Source organism: Muntiacus reevesi, chromosome 18 (assembly GCF_963930625.1).
Source record: "Muntiacus reevesi chromosome 18, mMunRee1.1, whole genome shotgun sequence".
In the NCBI taxonomy this organism is placed as follows: Eukaryota; Metazoa; Chordata; class Mammalia; order Artiodactyla; family Cervidae; genus Muntiacus; species Muntiacus reevesi.
The window spans coordinates 14,018,051-14,042,010 of record NC_089266.1 but is presented as its reverse complement, the minus strand read 5'-3'; the positions used below and the strand labels follow the sequence as shown (position 1 = coordinate 14,042,010).

The window sequence follows — 23,960 nt, the reverse complement described above, 5'->3', positions numbered from 1 at the left end:
GATTTTCTTAAAAATTTATATCACTCGTTGAGTAGCATAACTCATTTATAGCATAACTTAGTTTATTTAGAGATAAACTAGGGATAGTGGAATATATTTCTAAATATTTGATTCATGCTTTGAGTCATATATTTATATTACCCTACTGGTTGTGCCATATTTTTAATAATACCTCTGCATACTTCATAGAGGTTTCTTAAGGATTAAATGAGATGCTCAGTGTAAAGCTCTTAGACAACAGAGAAGCCTAACTTTACTGTTTGTTTGACAATATTTATTTTTTTTAATCAGTACAATCTTATCTATTTGGCTGTGTTGGGTCTTAGTTACAGCACTCAGGCTCTCTAGCTGAGGCACTCAGGCTCAGAAGTTGCAATGCATCGGCTTAGCAGCCCCGTAGGATGTGGGATCTCAATTCCCCGATCAGAGATGGGAATCTTCGTCCTCTGCATTGCAAGGCAAATTCTTAACCACAGGAGCACCAGGGAAGTCCCTGGGTTATATTTCTTTTTATCAAGTTTATTGATATGATGAATTTCGGTGGACCATGATAGTGCAGATTCGTCATGATTTGGGCCCTATGCAACGTGTCAGGTCCATGAACTTTTTTCTTTTTCCACTTGAGACTTTATATCCAATTTGTTGTGTAATGTTTGACAAACTATGATCCTTTTTGGGGGGCCTCGATAAGGTACTTCTAGTAACGTTTACTAACAGCCCTAAGAAGAACTTCCTCCAGTTTTCTTTGCTATCTTTGCTGTCTTGCTTTCCTTTGTTGCGGTCTGCAGGCTTCCTCCCTGAGCTGAAAGTTCCACATGCAGAAATGCCCCAGACACGTCAGCTCTTCTGAAAGAGCCCTCACCCTCCTGGGCATGACAGTTCTCAGGCCAGGATGGATAAGACACTGGTGGGAAACGTCAAAACCGAAACCTCTGATTCCCTTTAGCAGAAATTCTGGCCTTGAGAGTTGTGCCACCAGAGATTAAACTGGTGGGGTGCTTTCCCCCCCCTCTCCTTTACTGAGAGAGACTGCCGCCAACATCACCATATGATGTCACTGAGAGCTGTCTTTTTTGGAAGAGTGGGTGCCTGAGAGGTAACTTTTACTGTTGGAAGGAAATAAAGGCCTTTTACAAACTGAGGGCTAAGATGATTTGCTTCCAGACAGTGGCAGCAGACAGAGAGGAAATGGGGGTGACGGCAGCAAGCTCTGGGCTCTGTTCAGACCCCCAGTGGTTATGGGGTGGGGCATGACTGACCACAGCAGGCTGGGAACCTGGAGAGCCCAGGCAAGGAGCCCCTGGAGCAAGTTAAGACTGGAGGTTGGATGATGTTTTGGAAGAACCTGCACGCAGGCAGGGATGTGTCTCCCCCACGGAGAGGGCGCCTGTCCACAAGAACACAAGAGACCTTCAGGGTCAACCCTGAGTGGCAACAAGAGCCAGTAACCTGGGAATTCCCTGGCGGTCCAGTGATTAGGACTCTGCAGGTTCACTGCGGAGGATGCAGGTTCATTCTCTGGTCAGGGAACTAAGATCCCACAAGTTGTGAAGCTTAGCCAAAAAAATACAAATAAATTAAGAAAAGAAAAAAAGAACCAGTAACCCAAGTGGCCCAGCCCAATCACAACCCCCACCACTCAGGAACCCCTCACCCCCTTTCCACTCTCCACTTCATGCTGGTGACAGCAAAATATGCATCCACTTGGCAGAGTCAGGAGAATTCTGGATTGGGTAGAAGTGAATCACAAGCCACTTCAGGGTTGTAATTTAGACACACTGAGGCTGCTGGGGCCCTGGAGAAAATTCAGAGTCCCAGGTTTCATCCCCAGGAAGCCTGGAGCAAGGCCTAGAAGCCAGCGTTTAACACAGTCAGGCATTTCTGCTGCCGTGTTTCTCTGTGACTCTCTCTAGACAGTCAATATTGCTCCCCAAGACTAAACCAAACCTTCCACTAACTTCCTTTTGACCCAGGGTGAATCCAAAAAGGGATGGTCAGGTGGGTTTGCATAAAGACAGTGTTGCTGTTGTTTAGTTGCTAAGTAATGTCTGATCGTTTTGTGACCCCATGGACTGTATAACCCACCAGGCTACTCTGTCCATGGATTTTCCAGGCAAAAATACTGTGGTGTGTTGCCATTTCCTTCTCCAGGCAATCTTTCCCACCCAGAGATTGAACCCGGCTCTCCTGCTTTGGCAGGTGGGTTCTGTACCGCTGAGCCACCAGGGAAGCCCATAGTGGCAACACTTTTTCTTTTTCCCACTGTCTGCTTCCCTGCCAGCCTGAATTAGAAGCAACCTGCCACATCCCTCTCTGCCTACAGTGCTCACAGAGGCGCACAGGGTCACACCAACCAGTCATCTCACATCAGGCTAGTCCACACAACTCCGATTTCTTTAACTTGGTCGAAAAAGAGGAAGTTCTCTCTATGATTCACTGATGGGAGGCAGGGTGGCCATCAAGACTCCTTTGCCCTCCTCCCCGATTTCATTCAAGAGAATGTGGGGCTATTTAAACAAGCTCTTCTTTGGGGCATTTTTCTTTCTGTCACTTACCATTTCGAAGCTTGAATCTCCAAACCAAGACGCCATGTGGAAAAAGAGTTTTCTCGTGTTCCTTTTCTCTCTTTCAATTCAAAAGGTTGCACTGGATTGTGAAAGAATGAGAAAAACAAATGGTAAGTTTCATTTACTTCTCTGTTGTACTCAAGCCGCTTTCACTGAAACGATGAGACAGTCAGCTTTAATCATGCGCAGTCATGAGCAGGTTTCTCTGTGCTTTTTGATGAACAACCAAAGAGGAGAGTTTTTCCACTTTGTATTGTTTGTTTAAAATGAAGTGATTTTAGGGAGGGAGTCAGAGAATCTTTCCTGAGACTAAGAAACAAAATGTTGAGATTTTTTTTTTAAACAATTAAACGGTTTTTTCTTTCTCTGTTGTTTTTCCATTAGAAAATCAACACGCAATCGTTGTAAAATAATTCAGGCATCACTAAAAACATATCCTGGGAGGCAGTTTATCATCATAGAGCCAGCCTGTTGTGGTCCTAACCTTGTTTTTACCCTTTTCCAGCTGGTAGTCTGGGCACATGATGAAAACCACTTTAAGCTTAATTTCTATCCTCTATGAAGGGGGGAAAATAAAGGCACCTCCCTGGGAGGGCTGTTGTGAAGACTGAGACAAGCCATGTCCCTCAGCACAGAGCCAAGTGCATGGGGAGCCATCAGTAAATGCTAGCCCAGGTCGTTGTTGTTACTATACTGTAAAAGGTGAAGGTTCTGCTATAAATAGATCCCCTCAGTCCCTCTCCCATCTCTGTGTCCAAAAGCAACCACTATTAACAGTCCTTTCCGCTCCAATATCAAAGCAAACAAACTCTTCTGTGACCTGTTCTTTTTAAAATTAACACGTCCCAGACATCTTCCTAAGAGGAAGTTGTAGATCTAACTCCCTTCTTTTCAACAGTTGCATGGCATTTCACAGTAGGACTTAGTCATAATTCATTGAACCATCATTCCTTTATTGGCTGTTCCATTTTATTCCTTATCATAGAAACAGTACTGCCGTAAACATCCTTTGTGGACACAAGAGCGTGTGAGAGTTCACGTAGGATAAAATCCTAGAAGTGAAACGGCTGGGTCGAAGGCCATGTCCATTTGAATTGTTACAGATAATGCTAAGTTGCCCTCCTAACACGCTGAACTGGTGCATGTTCACCAACGCTGACCACGGACATGGGTTAAGTGTGAGACTGTCACCCTCTCTCCGACAGTGGATACAATCAATTTTTTAAATTTGTGTCAATCTGATGAGTACAAAAATAATATCTCAATGTTGTTTTAGTTCGTGGTTGCCTCATCACTCATAAAGCTGTGCTTCTTCTCATGTTTGTTGACTATGAAAGCTCCAGCATGCCCATATAAAGGACATTTAGGGATGGCAATCTGACTGGAAAGAGAGGTGAGGGCTTTTTTTGAATCTGAACTTACATAAGACTGAGAAAATACTAATTGTCCAGATCAAAGTGTAGATTGCTGGCGTTTTTGAGGGGTCTAAACCCCTCCTCCACCCAAGCCATTCCTCGAACACTATTTCTTCTTCTGGGAATTACCTATTCATATTATTTGACCATTTATTTGATTGTCTTTTCCTTATTAATTTGCTATTGGTTTATGTATATGAGGGCTTCCCTGGTAGTTCAATATGGTAAAGAATGTGCCTGTAATGCAGGAGACCTGGGTTCCATCCCTGGGTTGGGAAGATCCCCTGGAGAAAGAAATGGCAACCCACTCCAGTATTCTTGCCTGGAGAATCCCATGGAGAGAGGAGCCTGGTAGGCTACAGTCCATGGAGTACCAAAGAGTCAGACATGGCTGAACGGCTAGCACGTTTATCTTATGTATATTAAAAGAATCCTATGCTTGTTTATGCTTTAAGTACTTTCTTCTAGGCTTTCACTTGTCTTAATTTTGCCATGGAGGAATTTAAAGTTTTAGAATAGTTATTTCTTTCAGTCTTTTCTTTATGGTTCCTATTTTGTGGGTCTTACTTGGAAGACCTTTTCCAGCAGATGATATAAAAACGTTTCTGGGTATTTCTCTTAATTCTTTTATAATCTTAAATTTTAACATTAGATTTTCTGATGAGGATTATTTCTTCCCTTGGCATTTTTAAATAATAAAATACAAACACACAAGCTATCAGAGATTACTAGGATTGTGGCAAAAAGATTCAGAAGGCCATTTAGAGAGGCTATAAGAATAAAATAAGTGTAATAGGTTGAGTAATCGTGTAATAGGTTGAGACACATCAAATACATTTACATCTATGAGCTCACAATGATTCTTAAACAAAAATAACAATAATAAAGGAAAAACATCTCACTGTTATAAGATAGCAGGAAACCAACTCATTATTTTTTAAAATTGGTCAATAACAGAAGAGAATCAAGCATTTATCCTCCCTTTTCTATACACACTGAACCACGGTGTAACCAGAGTTGACAAGAGTATTTCTCTTCAGATAATTATGGGTTATAAGTGAAAAAGAACTGGTAAATCCCCATTTTGCAACCTCTAATGAAATTATCAGTGTGCACGTGTGTTCTCAGGCATGTGTCTGACTCCTTGGGACTCCATGGATTGTAGCCCTCTGTCCATGGAATTTCCCAAGCAAGAATGCTGGAGTGGGTTGCCATGCCCTCTTCTAAGGGCATCTTCTTCACCCAGAGATCGAATCTGCATCTCCTGCCTCAGCAGATGGATTCTTTTTTTTTTTTAATTTATTATTTTTTTTATTTTATTAGTTGGAGGCCAATTACTTCACAACATTTCAGTGGGTTTTGTTATACATTGACACGAATCAGCCATAGAGTTATACGTATTCCCCATCCCGATCCCCCCTCCCACCTCCCTCTCCACCCGACTCCTCTGTGTCCTCCCAGTGCACCAGGTCCGAGCACTCGTCTCATGCATCTCACCTGGGCTAGTGATCTGTTTCACCATAGATAATATACATGCTGTTCTTTTGAAACATCCCACCCTCACCTTCTCCCACAGAGTTCAAAAGTCTGTTCTGTACTTCTGCGTCTCTTTTTCTGTTTTGCATATAGGGTTATCATTACCATCTTTCTAAATTCCATATATATGTGTTAGTATGCTGTAATTTTCTTTATCTTTATGGCTTACTTCACTCTGTATAATGGGCTCCAGTTTCATCCATCTCATTAGAACTGATTCAAATGAATTCTTTTTAACGGCTGAGTAATATTCCATGGTGTATATGTACCACAGCTTCCTTATCCATTCATCAGCAGATGGATTCTTTTACCACTGTGCCACCTAAGAAGCTCAATGAAATAATGCTTCTGGGTAACCATTGTCAAAGCCTGCTAACAAACAAAAAAGAGAGATAATCAGACATTATGTGCCTCGTAATGGAAGTACATCTACCCCCTAAGTTGCATTCTTGCTAAATAAAAGCTAATCTGAATTTCATCAAGCCTCGGGACAGGAGATAGAACATGGTAATGGAGCACCATCGAATGTAATTAAAGAAATCCAGACCGTGGAAAACACTTCAGAACAAACAACTTGCTTTCTTCAACAGATAAAGTGCAGGGAGAATAAAAGAGACGGAAAGATCTATCAATGAAAAAAGACATAAGAAACATTTCAACTAATTACAACAGACCATCATGAATCCTAAAAGAAAAATCAGACAGTTGGGGGAATTTGAACAGTAACTAGATATCTGGTAATATTTTTTTAAATATTGTTAATTTTCAGGTGGGATAATGGTATTGTTATTTTTACAATAACAATAACTCTATTTTTACAATAACTCTAAAAATAAGAGTCCTTATTTTTAGAGATAAAAACTATTAATACGAATGTCCTCCAGTCAAAGATCACTGGAGACACATGTGTAGTTGAACAAAGTTGGGTTTTGAGGGAAAATGTGTACCATGGGAACAAGTGAGAGGGCATCCTTGAGTAAGATTTGTGTTAGGTAACTTGGAGAAAGATTTGAGGCAACAGGATTTACTCTGAATTGGATTCTCTCTCTCTCTTTTTTTAATTTATCTAGTTTCCTGACCAGGTATCAAACCCGGGCCCCCTGCATTGGGAGCATGGAGTCTTAGCCATTGGACCACCAGGGAAATCCCTGAATTGGACTCTTTTAGGAAATGGAAACAGCGACACGGTTGTGCATCTTAGTAATTCTTATCTGATGACCAGTGTGAGACTGATGATGCATGAAGCAGAGCCCCCAAGGCCAAGGCTCTGCGACAACCTAGACGGATAGGGAGGGGAAGGGGGTGGTGGGGGGTTCAGGATAGGAAGATACATGTATAATAAGCTTTGGCCAATTCTTGTTGATACAGGGCAAAAGCCATAACAATATTGTAATTATCCTCCAAGTAAGATAAATAAATTAATTAAAAATAAAATAAATCTTATCTGAAAGATAAGCAGTGCAGGCAAAAACCGTGACTGATAAAGAAGCAGCTGTCAACCACACTAGCCAGTTTAGAGGGCTATTTGGCCATTTTTGTGTCTTGGACAATGTTCATCTGTGTTCAGACAGGAGTCATCTGGTCTTTTTGTCTCGATCTAATATGGTCATAGGGGGGCCTTGTCTGGTACACACATAGGGTGTACCAGTGGCCAGTAAGTTCCAACCCAGAACAAAAGAGCTTGGTGAGGTCACCCGTCTCTCACTGGGAGAGGCCTCTGGAGGTGCCGAGACTTCCTCACACACTGTCCAGCCTGGATGCGCGGGCAAGAAATGCCCCCCACCTCTGGGAAGTTCGCCAGGAAAAGAGGGTCTCCACCACCTCGACCCACAAAATGTGGGTTGACAACCACAGGGTTATTATCATTGTAAGGTAACAAGGACTTTCTCTTGTGTTATTTTGTTTTCCAGAATTCCCTTCTCCAAGTTTGCACTCACAAACGGACGCAGTCATGCGGGGTCAGAATGTATCTCTATCGTGTTTCCAACAGAACAAATCACTAGAGATCACCTATTTTTTGTTTCGGAATGAGAAATGCCTGCAAACCCAGGATAGAAAAGGTGAACCCGTGACTTTTAACCTAACAGTCTCAGAAGCCCATGATCTGGGCCCCTACAAATGCAAAGTCCAAGTTGCTAACTGTACAAAATACAGTCGTCCATTCAACTTCACATTTGTCGGTAAGTGGAACGCTTGTTATTCAGGGGCCCTGTGTTTCCTGTTCTAGGGTGGACTCTCTGTTCTGCTGGTTAACACTCTCTCAAGATCCTAGCATACATGTCATTGAGATCTTGTTTAAGAAACAAGATCACTTGTTTCTTCATAATTCCATTTCACTTTCTGTCCCAAAGATGTTTAGCCATTTCAGATGATAATAGGCTGATGGCCTAAGACTAAAAGTCTTACATCAACAGTTGAGAAAGTTGTTGAAATCCTTTCTAAATGCTTTACTCTGGATTCTTGTCATATAGGCACACACACAAAAAAGACTTTTTCTCTGAAGACTCAAGTAAGAAGTCTTAGAACCAGTGTTGGACCCGTGGCAAGGGTCTTCAGAGCCCCAGACTTTCCCCAGCTCCTTCTCTTTACGGCGGCCATCGGCCAGCATGCTTCCTGCCCAGTCATCTCTTTCTCTCCCCTTCCTCCGCACTACCCACAGCTTGTGGGATCTCAGTTTCTTGACCAGGGCTTGAACCCAGGCCACAGCAGGAAAAGCCCAGAATCCTAACCATTGGGCCCCCAGGGGACTCCCCAACCACATTTTCTCTCCCATCTTCCCACCCCAAGCCTCTCACAGCCTAGCATTAATGGCCTCATCCATGATAGTGACCTTGATATTGGACTGCTGGACGAGGAAGAGAGGGTTTCCAGGTGATATGTGTACCTGGAGTCTTCCAAACAGAGGACCCCCGACTTACTGATCGAGTATTTGAGTGATTCTCTGGGTCTGCGCTCTCCAGCATGGTAGCCACTAGCCACATGTTGCTATTTAAGTTTAAATTCATTAGTTAAAATTAGGTGAAATTTAAAAACACAGTTCCTTCATCTTGTTAGTCACACTTCAAGAGCCCAGAAGCCATAGGTGCGGTGTGGCTGTTGTATTAGACAACACAGACACAGAACATATCTGTCATCACAGAAAGTTCTATTGGATGCCTCTACTCTAGGTCAATGGTTCTTAGCTTTTTAGGTTATAACCATTTTAACAGTGTAATGATAGTGATGGATACCTTCCCTGAGATGTTTTCATGAGACTACCGATGCAAACTTCTGCATAAGACTATAAGGGATGCCATGGACTCTGGGTTAGAGCCATCTCAGGGACTCCGCTGGCACTACAGTGGTTAAGATTACAGGCCTTCGGTACAGGGGTCACAGGTTCGTTCTCTGGTCCGGGAACTAAGAGTCCACATGCTGTGTGGCACAGCCAAAAAATTTTTTTAATTAAATAAAAAAAAAAAAACAAGAACCAACCATCTTAGGACAAATTTGAACACAAACTCAATTGAAGCCCTAACTGTAAAAGAAATGTAAAAAGAAGACAACCATGTAAACAAGGTCTAGGATATGGTACATAATGTGAGGGCAGTGCCCTGGCTGATAATAGTCTCTGGTGGTCAGATTTCTGCTGAACTGGGCCTGGATTTGCAGAAAAAGCAATGCAAGAGGCATCAGGGAACCCATGTATACCCCTAGCTTCCTGTGCAAGGCTGAAGCCTTAAATCAATGGATTTTGGAAAAAAAAAACAACCCAGTCTTCATTTCCTGAGCATCTGTCCCACAGATAGGTGTACAGTCTTCCCACATCCTGCCTTCAAAGTAAATGCACTCGTTTCCTGCAATGTGTTTCCAGCAGTAATTACACTGCCTGATAGAATTTTTTATAGATTATAAGCCTCTATCATCTTTATTTAAGTCAGACTAACACCTATTGAGTGCCTACCCCCATGTGAATAACTGTCTTGCATGCTGCCAGAGTTTCGATGATACCTAAATCATGATCTTGTTCCCAACTCAGTAGGGATATGAGCCATGAATACAGATTCATTCATCTTTGATCCACTCATCGAATATTTAATGATATGCCGAATGTGCCAAGCCCTGGATATACATTAGTTTCTGCCTTGGTGGAGCTTATAGTCTAATCGAGGTGGCATGAAACCCAAGTACCCAGTCAAATAAATTCATAATCACAAACTGTGTTGACGGTTATAAAGAAAAAGAAACTGGCACAGTGATGGAGAAAACTTGGGAGGTGGATGGTGAATGGGGAGTGATTTCCTTAGAAAGGGTAGTTGTCTGCATGCTAAATCAATTCAGTTGTGTCCAATTTGACTATCGACTGTAGCCTGCCAGGCTCCTCTGTCCATGGGGATTCTTCAGGCAAGAATACTGGAGTGGGTTGCCATGACCTCCTCCAGGGGAATCTTCCCGACCCAGGGATCGAACCTACATCTCTTAACATTTCCTGCATTGGCAGACAGGTTCTATTTTTTGACTGCCCAGAAGTCTTAGCTATGGCATATGGAGATCTAGTTCCCTGACCAGGGATTGGACCCGTAGAATCTTAGCCACTGGATCACTAGGGAAGTCCCGCCAGATGGGACTAGCACCACCTGGGAAGCCCAGATAAGATAGTTATGGAAGGAAAAAAAAAGAAAAAAGATAGTTTTGGAAGGACTTTCTAAGGGGATGGCATTTCAGGGGACCCTAAACGATGAGAAATGATTCTCTACAGTGAGAGAAAGAAGGCTCTAGTCAAAGGACAATACCCTGTGCTGGGGGCTCCAGCCTAAGGAAGAAGTGGGCTGTTGGGAAGGGTGTAATATGCCACTGGTATGGCTGGAGGTCAGATGAGGGGACCGTGACCTCAAGTGAGACTGGAAAGCGGAGGGGAGAGCCAAGTCAGGCCTATGACCCCATTATCATCTTTGAAGTTAATTCTTCCTGGGTGGGGCAGGGCAAGGGTAGAGGCTGGGGATTGGCTGGGAGGCTTTTGCAGTCATCCAGGAGACAAACAGTGGGGAGATGGAGAGGAGTGGACAGGGTCAGAACAGACTTTGGAGGGAGAAACAACAGGGCTTGCTGAGTGATTAGGTTTGGAATCAGAGGTAGTAAAGGTGAGGAAGGAGTCAAGAATGACTCTCAGGTGTCTACTGTGATCAGCTGATGGACAGTCATTTACTGAGAGGGGCAAAAATAGAAGTTGTTCAATGAGTATAAAATTTGGGTTATAGTTAACAATGCTGTACTATGCACTTAAAAATTTGTTAAGAAGGTAGATCTCTACAAATGACCCAGTTTCATTCATTTTTATGACTGAGCAATATCCCATTGTATCCAGGTGTACCACATCTTCTTTATCCATTCATCTGTCATTAGACCTATCAGTTGCTTCCATGTCCTGGCTATTGTAAACAGTGCTACAATGAACACTGGGGTACATGTGTCTTTTTGAATTATGGTTTTCTCCAGATAAGTCCAGTAGTGGGATTGCTGGGTCATATGGCAATTCTATTCCTAGTTTTTTGAGCAAACTCCAAACTGTTCTCCATAGTGGCTGTATTAATTTACATTCCTACCAACAGTGCAAGAGGGATCCCTTTTCTCCACACCCTCTCCAGCATTTATCATTTGTAGACTTTTTAAAGAAAAATACTTATTTATTTATTTGGCGGCATCAGGTCTTAGTTGCAGCACATGGGATCCTTGTTGCATCGTGCGGGATCTTTCATTGTGGCGCCCAGACTCCAGAGCCCTTGGGTTCAGTAGTTGGACTCCTGGGCTTAATAGCCTGGTAGCACATGGAATCTTAGTTCTCCAACCAGGGATTAAATCCATGTCCCCTGCATTGTAAGGTGGATTCCTAACCACTGGATCAGCAGGGAAGTTCCTATAGTCTGTAGAGTTGTTGATGATGGCCATTCTGACCAGTGTGATGGACCTAGAGTCTATCATACAGAGTAAAGTCAGAAAGAGGGAAAAAAAAAATCATGTATTACTGCATATATGTGAAATCTAGAAAAACGGCACAAATGAACCTATTTGCAGGGCCGGAATAGAGACACAGACAGAGGGAACAGATGTGTGAATGTGGCAGGGTGGGATGAATTGGGACATCGGGATCGATGGTGTGTGCTCTGCCACGTGTAAAGCAGATAGTGGGAACCTGCTTCATGGCGCAGGGCGCTCTGCTCAGGGCTCACCCTAGAGGCGTGGGACCGCGGTGTGCTAGAAGGGAGGTCCGAGAGGGAGGGGCTGTATGTATACATAGAGCTGATTCACTTCACTGTACCGCAGAAAATAACACGTGCTAAAGCAAGTATACTCCAATTAAAAAAAGACCCTTTGGTATAGCACAGGGAACCCTACTCAATACTCTGTAATGAGCTCTATGGCAACTGAGAGAGTGGATACATACATATATATAACTGATTCAGCTTGCTATAGAGCAGAAACTAACACACATTGTAAGTCAACTGTAATCCAATAAAAAATAATTTAAAAAAAAAGAAGGTAGATCTCATGTTAACTGTTCTTAGCACAAAAGAACTAAATGAATGACTGAATAAATGAAAACATTTTTTAAAAGAATGTAATTTTAATAATGTTTATCTCCCTACCGATTGATTCATTAACTAACAGATTAACTAGAGTTTAGTTTCAAGAGGTTATGGTTGAGGTGGCCAGGAGACATTCAAGTGGATCATGAAATGAGAGGCAGAAAAAGTAGTATGAGGATGGGATCAAGAGTTGGAGGAGACAGAAGAGGGAGAACTTTCGCCTGGAGGATTTAGGAAAAGTTTTATGGGGAAGGTGGCATCTGAAAAAGCCTTAAAGGACTCCTTTAATTTAAAAAACAGAACTGATTTATGGAAGAGTTACAACTCCCTTCCCTTGATCACAGTGATGCTGTGATGCCCTTTACCAGTCCTTTTACAAACTCTGAGGGAAGTTTACATCTTTCCGCTAAATTTAGATTATCAATCCTTATTCTAGTTTGAGTCATCTTATCTCAGAGAGAAGTCCATGCTCTCTGCTTCATCATGAATACTTCAATTCCTGAAAATTGCAGGAAGTAGATTTCAGGAAGTAGTTTTTCGTAGGAAGAACAGTCTATTGAGGCTATTCCCAAACAAAGTTGCTCTTTGAGGCCCCCATCCCTGGGTACCACTCTGTCAAGGATGCTGCCACCGGGATTCCTGCTCAGGGGAGGCAGGGATGGAGCAAGAAGACTCTTAATTTGTTAGTTTCTTTCCTTTGACTTAGACAATGAAACACGTTTCATTGTTCCTGCACCCAGTTGTCAAATTGGCACACTAGTGTTAAAAACAAAAGTATCTGCTTGGGAGTTGGCCCTGGCTCTGCCATTTATTAGCTATGTGGTCTCTGAATTTCAATGGACTCGTCTGCAGAATGAGCATAATGCCGTCCACCTTGTGTGCTGTTGTGAAGTGAACCACGTGGGTAGTGACCCCAACACATGAAGGATACTCATTATCTTTCTTTCCCTATAATCCTGTTTCATTAAAGAACTATATAACAAATTACAGAGCTGGATTCTCCCATGAAGTATGGTATGATCTGACAGAGCCTACCAGACTCACTCGTTTCTGGTCAAGAATTTCCCTTAACCCTATTTATCAGGGTTACTTCCTGTTTCAGGGAGGAACTGGAAGATAACTGAACAGCTGAATTCTACAAATGACAGTACAGTGAGAAAAGATGGTATTTTTAGATTTCCTTGATTTAAAAAAAAACTGTTATCTTACAAGGATTAGGACTAAAAGCACCTCTCAACTACATACTTGAAGCTGGATCTTTGACAAAATTATACCATCAACCACAAAGAAATGGTGAATTCTGATAAAAGGCAAGCTTGCACTCCAGCTCCTCAAAGCAGAGAGATGCTCTCCACTCTCTGGCTTTTTCAGAGCCTGGTTCATGCCAGGATACACGGGGTTAACCACATACCTATTGATCTTTCCCCATGGAGCTTCTTGTGAGCAGTTTGACTTCACAAGAGGGGTGTCGTTCATATTTGGGTGAACAGCCAGGAATAGAGTAGGGCTTCCATCCATGTTTGTGGACAGAGTGAGGAAACCCAATCTGCTTAGCCATTTAACGTGCAATTTTATTTTTCTAGACCCAGTGACTGCACCAGTGCTGAACATCAGCGTCATTCAAACAAAAACAGACCGATATATAGCACTACGCTGCATCTCATTCAACGGTTCTCTGCCCATCGATTATATTTTTTTTGAAAAAAATACCACCATATCACCAGTTATTTCCAAGAATGTAAGGAAGCCTGCTGAACTTAACATAACCGAGAGTAACACTGCAGAAGTGAAAGAGTACAGGTGTAAAGCTAAAAACAGATTGCCTGACCATGCAAAATACAGTCAACCTGTCACCATACCCTCAACAGGTAAGGGCTACCTGAACTTGTTCAGCAGGGTCTGGATTTACTTCCAGAAACTGCAGCCTCTTCTCTGCCCACCATTTCCCACTTTGCCCACCTGCTTCTAAGTGCTTTTCCTTCCGTAGGGTCCATATGCTCTGATGGGGCTGCTTTCTGCCATAAAGGAACCATAGAAAAGCCTAGAGAGTGGGGCAGGAAGCGACCTTGTAGTAAGACTTCCTGAACTGACTCTGTTTTCTGCTCAGGTTCTAAGCAATCACATTAGAATTTGTAACTCTCTTTGTTTTCACTTTCTTTTTTTAGTCACTATTTTCATTTATTTATTTATTTTGACCATGCTGGGTCTTCATTGCTGCTCACGGGCTTTCTCTAGTGGCAGCGAGTGGGGGCTACTCTTCGTTGCAGTGCACGAGCTTCTCATTGCAGTGACTTCTCTTATTGTGGAGCACAGGCTCTATGCACGCGGGCTTCAGTGGCTGCAGCACGAAGGCTGAGTAGTTGTGCTGCTCTGGCCTTAGTTGCTCCTTGGCATGTGGAATCTTCCCGGACCAGGGATCGAACATGTGTCCCGTGCACTGGCAGGCAGATTCTTATCCACTGCACCACCAGGGAAGTCCTGCATCTCTTGAAGCTGCTGGGGTCTCTTGATTTTCTTGTGCTTTTTAAAATCATTAAAAAAAAAAAAAAAACACCTCACTTCTAACACCATACCTTCCTGCTTGGCTGTTGAATGCCCTGCTGCTAATGCTTGGTGAATCTAGATTTCTCTACTGGGGGCAAGAGCGGCTCCTGTCCCAGTCTTGTGTTTCAGAAGGCGCTGCCTGGATTTTTCTCAACCACACACTTTCCAATAAGCTTCTCATAAGCCATAGGGATGCCTGCCTGGACCTTGTATCTCTACTTTTCTGTACCTTACTCTAGGTTCCTAGACCTGAATTCCCTACCCCATCAGATCAGAACCCACCTCCCAGGGCCTGTGCACATCTCTTTCCCAGCTCGTCCTCCCAAGGGCAGACCACCGTGAGGATGTGAGCACTCCTGGACTCAAGCCAAGGGAGCTGTTTGTGGGGGGGGAGGGACGACATTTGGCCATGCAGTCAGGGGCTGTCTATGTGTTTGTCAGGTTCCTTAGGGTGCAAATCAGAGCCTGGGTGGGATGGGACCAGGCCAGAGCCAGAGCCAGTTCTCTTTACAATGTCATGTTTCAGCACAGAACTCCGAGTCTGAGAATTCCAGATTTAAACCTACCCTTAGAGACGTCCCTGGCCGTCTAGTGGTTAAGAATCTGCATGGGTTTGATCCCTGGTCAGGGAACTGGGACCCCTCACGATGCATGGCCACAAAATTTAAAAAACAAAAACCTGGCTTGATGAAGGGACACTGGTCAAGGCGGGAGGAGGAAAAAAAATTAGGTTAGCAAGGGTAATAGGCACACAAGGGCATTAAACATCTCATCCTCAGAAGATCAGAGCCCACATCTGGGTGTTCAGTGAATTCTAACAAGTGAGGCAGCCTGTTGAAGTCAAGCCCCAGAGTCAGCCTTTTGCCTACAAATCACTGCTTTCCATTCACTAGCTGTGTGACCTTAGAAAAATCACATAGTCTTATTTAATTGTAAAATGGGAACTTTACTTAATTGAATCTTATTCTACTTAATTGTAAAATGGGAATAATACCAATGAGATACATAAGGCAATGCACATAAAGTGCTTAACACAATGTCTGCATATAGTCAATAATAAGTGACAGTTGCTGGGTAACGTAGATCAGGCCAACATGACTAAAGACTTTGCCTGACAAATGGCCAGGCTGTTCTCAGATTTATGACCCTAATGATGTAGACAACAATCTGTCTGTTAAATGCTGTGCTGTTTTTTTTCCTTTGTAAATGCCCCTTGGTGGAAGATGGACTTAGTATGACTTTTAGAACTTCATTAACAAGTTAATTCTCAGATGCTGCAGGTCTCCACATAGGGCAGGGACCCAGGGTTCATGGTATCTTGGCTAACTTGGGAGACAGTCATGATCGACCTTTCCAGAACATTCCACAATTCAGTATCATTGGAAAGGCAGGTTGTGCAGTGACCAGTGAATGCTGTCTTCTTCTTCTTTCAGGAGGAGACTGCGGTCCATTCTGCCTGCAGTTCCTGCTTCCGGGGTTATTACTGGTGTTAATAGTAATCATCCTAATTCTAGTATTTTGGATGCTACCAAAGTACAAAGCAAGTAAGTTCCTTAGGAGCTTTGCCTAGGTTCAATCCCAGGGTGGGGAAGATCCCCTGAAGAGGGGAATGGCTACTCACTCCAGTATGCTAGCCTGGAAAATCCATGGACAGAGGAGGCTGGCAGGCTATAGTCTTTGGGGTCACAAAGAGTTGGACACGACTGAGCAGCTAACACTTTTCACTTTCCCTGGATTTTGGAGACCGACAGCAGGGGAGAGGGTAAGGAGGAAGGGAAAGGAGAATCAGAAATGGGACGTGAAGAAAATGAAAAGAGAAGGAAAAGATGCAAAACGAGAAGATAACGAAGAACTTCCTGAACTGTTCACATTTAGCACAGTTCTCTTTTCTCTGGTGAAGCCTTCCCTATTTAGATTGCTCGTGGGCGTGTTACCTGTGCAGTCACATGGGGCCCCTTGCTAAGAAGACAATTTTAATGCTCTGCTGTCATTGTCTTAAAATTTGTAATACCTTTTTACCTTTTTTTTAATTTTTAAAAAATTCTTTTTCAAAATTGTGGTAAAATATGCATAACAATAGAATTTACCACCTTGGCCATTGTTAAGTATACAGTTCGGTGGCATTAAGTACATTCACATTCCTGGGCTACCATCTCCAGCCATCCACTTTTTCACTTTGCAAATATGACACTGTGTACCTGTCAAACAGTGTAAGTCCCTATTAATTTCTCTCTCCTCCCAGCCCCTGGCAGACACCATTCCGTTTCCTGTCTATGAATCTATTTTAGAAATCTCATGTAAGTGGAATCACACCATATTTGTCCTTTTGTAGGTGGCTTCTTTCATTTAGCACAATGTCCTCAAGGTTCATCCATGTTGTATGCATGTCAGAATTTCCTTCCTTTGGGGGGACTTTCCTGGTGGCCCAATGGTTAGGACTCTGCACTTTCACTGCAGGGGACATGGCTTCAATCTGTGGTTAGGGAACTAAGATCCCACAAGCCTTTCAGTGCAAAAGATTTTTTTTCTCCTTCATTTCAAAAGCTGGATAATCAGTTATATATGTGTGTATACGTACTATACACACACAAGTATATATACATAACACAAACTTTGTTTATCCATTCATTCATCCGTTAATGAACTCTTTCTTCAGAAAAAATTCCCAGAAGTGGAATTGCTGGATCGTTTTTTTTTTTTTTTTTTTTTTTTTTGAGACTCCTCCATACAGTTTTCCATAGTGGCTGCAACAATTTACATTCCCACCAACAGTGCATGATGGTTTCCTTTTAAGATGCATCCTTGTCAACACTTGTTACTTGTTTCCTTTTTGATGGTAGCTATTCTGAGGTGTGTGAGGTGGTATCTCTTTGTAGTTTCAATTTGCATTTCCCTGATGATTAGTGATTTCGAACATCTTTCCATGTGCCTGCTGGCCATCTGTATGTCCTCTTTAGAAAATGTCTATATAATTCCTCTGCCTGTTTTTAAATTGGGTTGTTTGGTTTTCTGATGCTGAGCTCTATGAGTTCTTTGTACATTTTGGATATTAACTCTTTATCAGACATGTCATTTGCAATATCTTCCTTCATTCAGTAGGCTGCCTTTTTGCTTTGTTGATAATTTCCTTCACTGTTCAAGCTTAATGTGGTCCCATTTGTTTATTTTTGCTTTTACTTCTCTTGCCTGAGGAGACAGGGCCAAAAAAAATATTGCTAAGACCAGTGTCAAAGAGCATACTACCTATGTTTTCTTTTATGTGTTTTATGGTTTCTAATCTCACATTTAGGTTCTTAATCCACTTTGTTTTTGTAGATGGTGTGAGATAGTAGTCCAGTTTGATTCTTTCACATATAGCTGTCCAGTTTTCCCAATACCATTTATTGAAAAGACTATCTTTTCCTGACTGTATATTCTTACCTCCCTTGTAAATTAATTGACCATATAAGTAGGAGTTCATTTCTGAGCTCTCTAGTCTGTTTCATTGATCTATGTGTCTGTTTCTGTGCCAGTCCCATACTGTTTTGATTACTGTGCCTTCAAAGTACAGTTTGAAATTAGAGAATATGATACCTCCAGCTTTGTTCTTTCTCAGCATAGGTTGTTTTGTGTTTCCAAACAAATTTTAGAATTATTTACCTAAGTCTGTGAAAAATCCCATTGTTAATTTGACAGGGATTTCATTAAACCTGTAGATTGCCTTGGGGAGTATAACCATTTGCAATATTAATTCTTCCAATCCATAAGAATGGTATATCTTTTCATTTGTTTGTGCTGTCTTTAGCACAAACAGCACCGATGAATTTCCTTCATCAGTGTCTTATGGTTTCACAAGTACAGGTCTTTTACCTTCTTGGCTATATTATTCCTAGGTATTTTATTCTTTTTAGTACAGATAGGATTGTTTTCTTAATTTCTCTTTCAAATAGTTCATTGTTGGTGTATAGAAATGCAACTGATCTCTGTATATTATTAATAATTCCATATACTGCGACTTTAGCTGAATTCATTTATTTGTTTCAATAGTTCTAGTTCTTTGGTGGTGTCTTTAGGATTTTCTCTATATAGTGTCATGTCATCTGCAGTGAGTTTTACTTTTTTCTTTCCAATTTTGATTCCTTTTTTTCTTCTTGTCTGATTGCTGTGGCTGACTCCCAATACTATTGTGAATAAAGGTGGCAAGAGTGAGCATTCTTGTCTTCTTCCTTATCTTAGAGGAAATGCTTTTGGCTTTTCATCACTGAGTATAATGTTAGCCATGGGCTTGTTATATATGGTCTTTATTATGTTGAGGTATGTTCCCTCTGTAACTTTGTTTAGTTTTTATCATAAATCGATACTGAATTTTGCCAAAAGCTATTTCTGCATCTATTTAAATAATCATATGGCTTTTATTCAGTTTGTTAATGTGGTGTATCACACTGACTGATTTGTGGATATTGAAATACTGTGTGGTATATCACCCTGATTGATTTGTGGATATTGAAATGTCCTCGTATCTCTGGGATAAATCTCAATTGATCATGGCATCTAATTCTTTCAGTGTATTGTTGAATTTTGTTTGCTGATATGTTGTTGAGGATTTTTGCATCTACATTCATCAGTGATATTGGCCTGTAGTTTTCTTTTTTTTTCTGGTGTCTTTGTCTGTATTTGTTGTTTGGGGTTTTGTTGTTGTTGTTCATTTTGGCTGCACCAGGTCTTAGGTGTGACACTTTGGATCTTTTTTTTTTTTTCAGTTGCATCATGTGGGATCTTAGTTGCACCACAAACGATATAGTTCCCTGACTAAGGACTAAACCCAGACCCCCTGCATAATGAGCTCAGAGTCTTAGCCACTGGACCACCAGAAAAGTCCCTGTCTTTGTCTGGCTTTGAGATCAGGGTGATCCTGGCCTTGTAGAATGAGTTTGGACGGGTTTCTTCCTCTTCAATGTTTTATACAGTTCACCTATGAAACCATCTGGTCCAGGATTTTTATTTGTTGGGAGTCTTTTGATTATTGATTCCATTTCATATTGAGTGGTAATTGGGCTGTTCATATTTTATATTTCTTTCCGAGTTAGCCTGAGGAGACTGTATATTTTAGGAATTTATCCATTTATTCTAGGTTGTCTGTTTCATTGGCGTGCAATTGTTTATCATAATCTCTTATGACCCTTTGTATTTCTATGGTTATCAGCTGTAACTTCTTTCATTTTTTTTTTTAATTTCTTGGACAATATAATATGGAATTTACGTCCATGGAGAATTCTCAGTGAAGCCCTTTAAAAGCATTCCTTTTTTTTAACTGAAGGATAATTGCTTTACAATGTTGTGTTGGTTTCTGTCATACAACAATGCAAATCAGTCATGACTATATGTACATCCCTCCTTCTGGAGCCTCCCGCCGATTCCCTACTTCTTCCATTTTTTATTTTATTTATTTGAGCGCTCTTTTTTCTTGATGAGTCTAGCTAAAGGTTTATCAATTTTGTTTGGCTTTTCATAGAACCAGGTCTTCATCAATCTTTTCTACTGTTTTCTTTTAGTTGTTATTTCACTTATTCCTGCTCTGATCTTTATTATTTCTTTCCTTCTAACTTTTCTTCTTTCCTTTGGGTGTAAAGTTAGGTTGTTTATGATTTCTCTTGTTTCCTGAGATAGACTTGTATTGCAATAAACTTTCCTCTTAGAGCTGCTTTTGCTCGGTCCCTTAGATTTTGGATGGTTGTGCTTCCATTTTCATTCATCTTTGGGTATGTTTTTTTATTTCCTCTTTAATTTCTTTAGTGACTCATTGTTTGTTTGGTAGTATATTATTTATCCTCCATGTGTTTGTGGGTTGTTGTTGTTGTTGTTTTGGGTAGTTTTTTTTTCTTGTAGTTGATTTCTAGTCTCATATGTTGTGGTCAGAAAAGATGGCTGATATGACTTCAAGCCTCTGAAATTTATTGCATCTCATGCATTTTTAAAACTGGTCTCCTCTTCCTACAAAAATCTGAGGATCTTATAAAAGTGGAATTAATATTCTTGAGTACTCACCAGGGCTAAATGGAACTCAGTTGGGTAATTTAGTAGCTCTTGCAGATATTAAGAAGCGTTTTACAGGCTATTCTTCTCAGTGAAGGAAAGAAAAGATATCTCTGACCATCTCAAGCACAATCTGATAGGCAGAGGGTGTTATTTGCAGATCTGAGAAAATAAATCAGAAGGACTCCTGGCTTGAAGAAGCAGATGCTATGGTCTCCTAGCTGAGCCCACGATTTCCCTTTAATAGACAACACTTTAGGCCATCTGAGAAGGTCATTCTTCCAGAACTTTGGGGAATTCTGCTCCATAGCGGAGCAGGGAAAAAAAAAAATGTGGCTGAATTGGTTTATTTTAATGATTCTGCACCAACTTACATAGGAAAAGCGATGAAAGATAGTGCACCCAGAGTCTATGGAAATACACCCATGGAAGCTGGAATATATGCAAATGTCTGTGAAAATCAAGCCGGTAAGAGAATTTTGTTTGAGATTTTGGTTGATTTGGGGTTTTTGTCTTTTAAATTTTTTTAAGGTCATACAGACACATGGGTAAAATACTGAAGAAGCTGAGTATAGTGTCTCCCTCCCGCCCCAACACTCAATCCCACTTTAAAATCCTTCTACAGATATTTTAAGTGTGTTTTAGCATCTAAATAAATGGTAGCAATGGTAGCATGTCATAGATATGCCATTCTACACCTGATTTTTTGAGTTAACAACGTATCTTGGAGTTTGGTTTTTTTAAATATCAGTTCAGAATGATCCACACTGTGTTCCAATCACTTTTACGATCACTTCTTAAAGCTGGCATCATTTACTGCTTTATGGTAAACAGACCCACAGCCTTGGCCAACAGTGAGAACAACTCCAGCCAATGTTGATGCTGACTGAGGGCCAGCCTGTTCCAGCTCTGTCTGGTGCAAACACCACTAACTCCCAAATTATATCATCCCCATTTTACAGATGAGAAGCCTGTTCCAGGCTTAGAACCAAAGCAGTGTGTTTCCAGTGCCCAAGATGGTAAGTACTCTGTGCAAAGTCCAGAAGTGCATGCCACTATAAGGGCAGCTGACTAAGCCGCTGCCCTCAGGAGATCAGAGATTTGGACCATAGACCCAATAATTCTGTTTCTTGTCTTTTACCCAGGGGCTGAATACTCCCAGGAGATACATTATGCTGCCCCCATGTTCCAGCAGGTGGCACCAAGAGACCAGGGTGAGCCACAGTTTGGGATAGGAGACACTGTTGAAAGGGGTCAGTGGTTTCTGTGAGACCATCATTGGAACCCAAGGATGGGACGAACGGGGGCAATAGACACACCCTAGGAAACCAATAGCAACCAGCACCACAGCGCCTAATAAATTTCATCAGAACGTGGGTGGATGGGGAGGAGGAAAGGATATGGTAGGGAGTGTATCACATAAAAAGAAATCCAGAGAGAACAATGCAAGTGCACTTCTAAAATGCTTTCAAAAATAAATCACATAATGTAGTCCAGGAAAAAAAGACAGTTAATACTTGGTTTTATCAGGCCCCCCAGCTACCAAAATAGAATTTTAAAAGAGCTTCTATAGATATATATATCCAAGATTGAAGGCAAAAGGAGAAGAGGGCGGCAGAGGATGAGATGGTTAGATAGCATCACCGACCTAATGGACACAAGCTTGAGGAAACTCTGGGAGATGGTGAAGGACACAGAAGCCTGGCATGCTGCAGTCCACTGGGTTGCAAAGAATCAGACATGACTTAGCAACTGAACATCAACAAAAACATCCTAAGTTTACTGAATTGTTTTCTCTTTTATATTACAGAAGGCAGTAATAATTCTAAAGGTGGATATGTCTATTCTGAACTTGTCTTCTGAGATTTAAAGATGTAGGCTACATCTCAGGGTAAGATGCTTTTTACAAAGCTGATTTCCATAAAGAAAAAGCAAACTTGATTGACACTTTAAAAAGTTTCACCTGGTTACTCAAAGTGACTCACTGTTTTTCATGCTTAAACACTATTCTTTTGGCTTTTGCAGGTACATACAATCCTGTCATCAGACAAGAGTTTTGTTAGGTGGGATCCTGACTAATGACAGTTTTTACATGCTTTTGCCATTTTTTGGCAAGGACTATTTCCCCCATTTCCACGCCATTTAATAAAGAATAATTTTTTGACTACTGTGTTCTTCTTAAGTGCATCCTGGAAGCTTACAACAATCATCTCCCCATCCCCATGTCCACTGAAGTTCAGAAGCAAACACACAAACCAAAAACCATGCCTGAATTCCAAAACAAAACTTGGTGACCTTGAAAAGGTGTCTGAAGAAAACAGCACCTGCAGTCACCTCTGGAGAAGGGCAAGATCACTCAACGAGTACACATTTATTATCCACTACCACTAACATTTGCTCTTCGCTTCCGGAAGCCTGCAAATTCATTTCTATTGATTCCCATGGACTTTCTCAGTCCTCAAGATTTAGCTCATGTCAGAGGTGTGACTCTATGTGCTGCATTTCCGGTCAGCTCTCTGTCAAGAGCACAGCCCAGAGTTGAGTTGGGGGAGAAGAGAGAAATGGGTTAGTTTCCCAGGATTGCTGTAACAGATTACCACAAACTGCTGACTTAAACCAACAGACATGTATTTTCTCACAGGGCTTCCCTGATAGCTCAGTTGGTAAAGAATCCACCTGCAATGCAGGAGATCCGGTTTGATTCCTGGATCGGGAAGATCCGCTGGAGAAGGGATAGGCTCCCCACTCCAGTATTGGTGGGAGTGACTTAGCACACACACACAGTAGATTCAGGAACTACCCAGATGATCCCGGTTGATCTTATCTTGAGATTCTTAACTTATTAATTACACCATCAGAGACCTTTTTCTCAGGTAAGGTGATATTCACAGGTTCCAAGTGTTAGGACTTATGGGGGAGCCTCCGTTCAGTCCACTTGAGGGGCAAAAATATTTCTGGTTTGAATCTTTCATCTCAGGAGTTATAAGTGAAGTCCAATAAAGCCAAGAGGCATTTCTGGGGTTCTGGGCACAAAATAACTTGGCCAAAATTGCTCCACTCTGTTCTTCTTCTGGGGGGGGGTTTCCTGAACCTCAGTTTTAACTATTCTCAACAATGGACTTCTGACTAGAAAAATCATAGTTATCAGCTAATTAGACGCTAACCCTGTAACACCTTTGGGATTGGTATTATTAACCTGATTTTACAGGTAAGGAAACTGAGGCTTAGTAATTAGGGGTAAGTAATTTCACAGGGTCATCCCCAGCTTGGTAAGTGCTTGAACTGGGACTTAAATCCCAGCAAAGAATGACAGCAGCACTGGC

The 23,960-nt window shown here is 41.6% G+C and overlaps 1 protein-coding gene across 2 annotated transcripts; it reads left to right on the top strand.

Annotated features, from left to right (window-relative positions):
- The first annotated feature begins 2,432 nt into the window (after positions 1–2,432).
- MILR1 (mast cell immunoglobulin like receptor 1) lies at positions 2,433–22,796 on the top strand. 2 transcript variants are annotated; one of them, XM_065910148.1, is made up of 9 exons: positions 2,433–2,677; positions 7,429–7,698; positions 13,665–13,949; positions 16,059–16,169; positions 21,016–21,105; positions 21,600–21,656; positions 21,783–21,851; positions 22,448–22,528; positions 22,663–22,796. In XM_065910148.1, exons 1-8 carry the CDS (start codon positions 2,440–2,442, stop codon positions 22,498–22,500), a joined length of 1,173 nt encoding a protein of 390 aa, XP_065766220.1. In that variant the 5' UTR covers positions 2,433–2,439; the 3' UTR covers positions 22,501–22,528; positions 22,663–22,796. The 2 variants fall into 2 exon arrangements, with proteins under 2 accessions (XP_065766220.1, XP_065766219.1); XM_065910147.1 differs by having other exon boundaries at positions 21,783–21,890.
- The last annotated feature ends 1,164 nt before the right edge of the window (positions 22,797–23,960 follow it).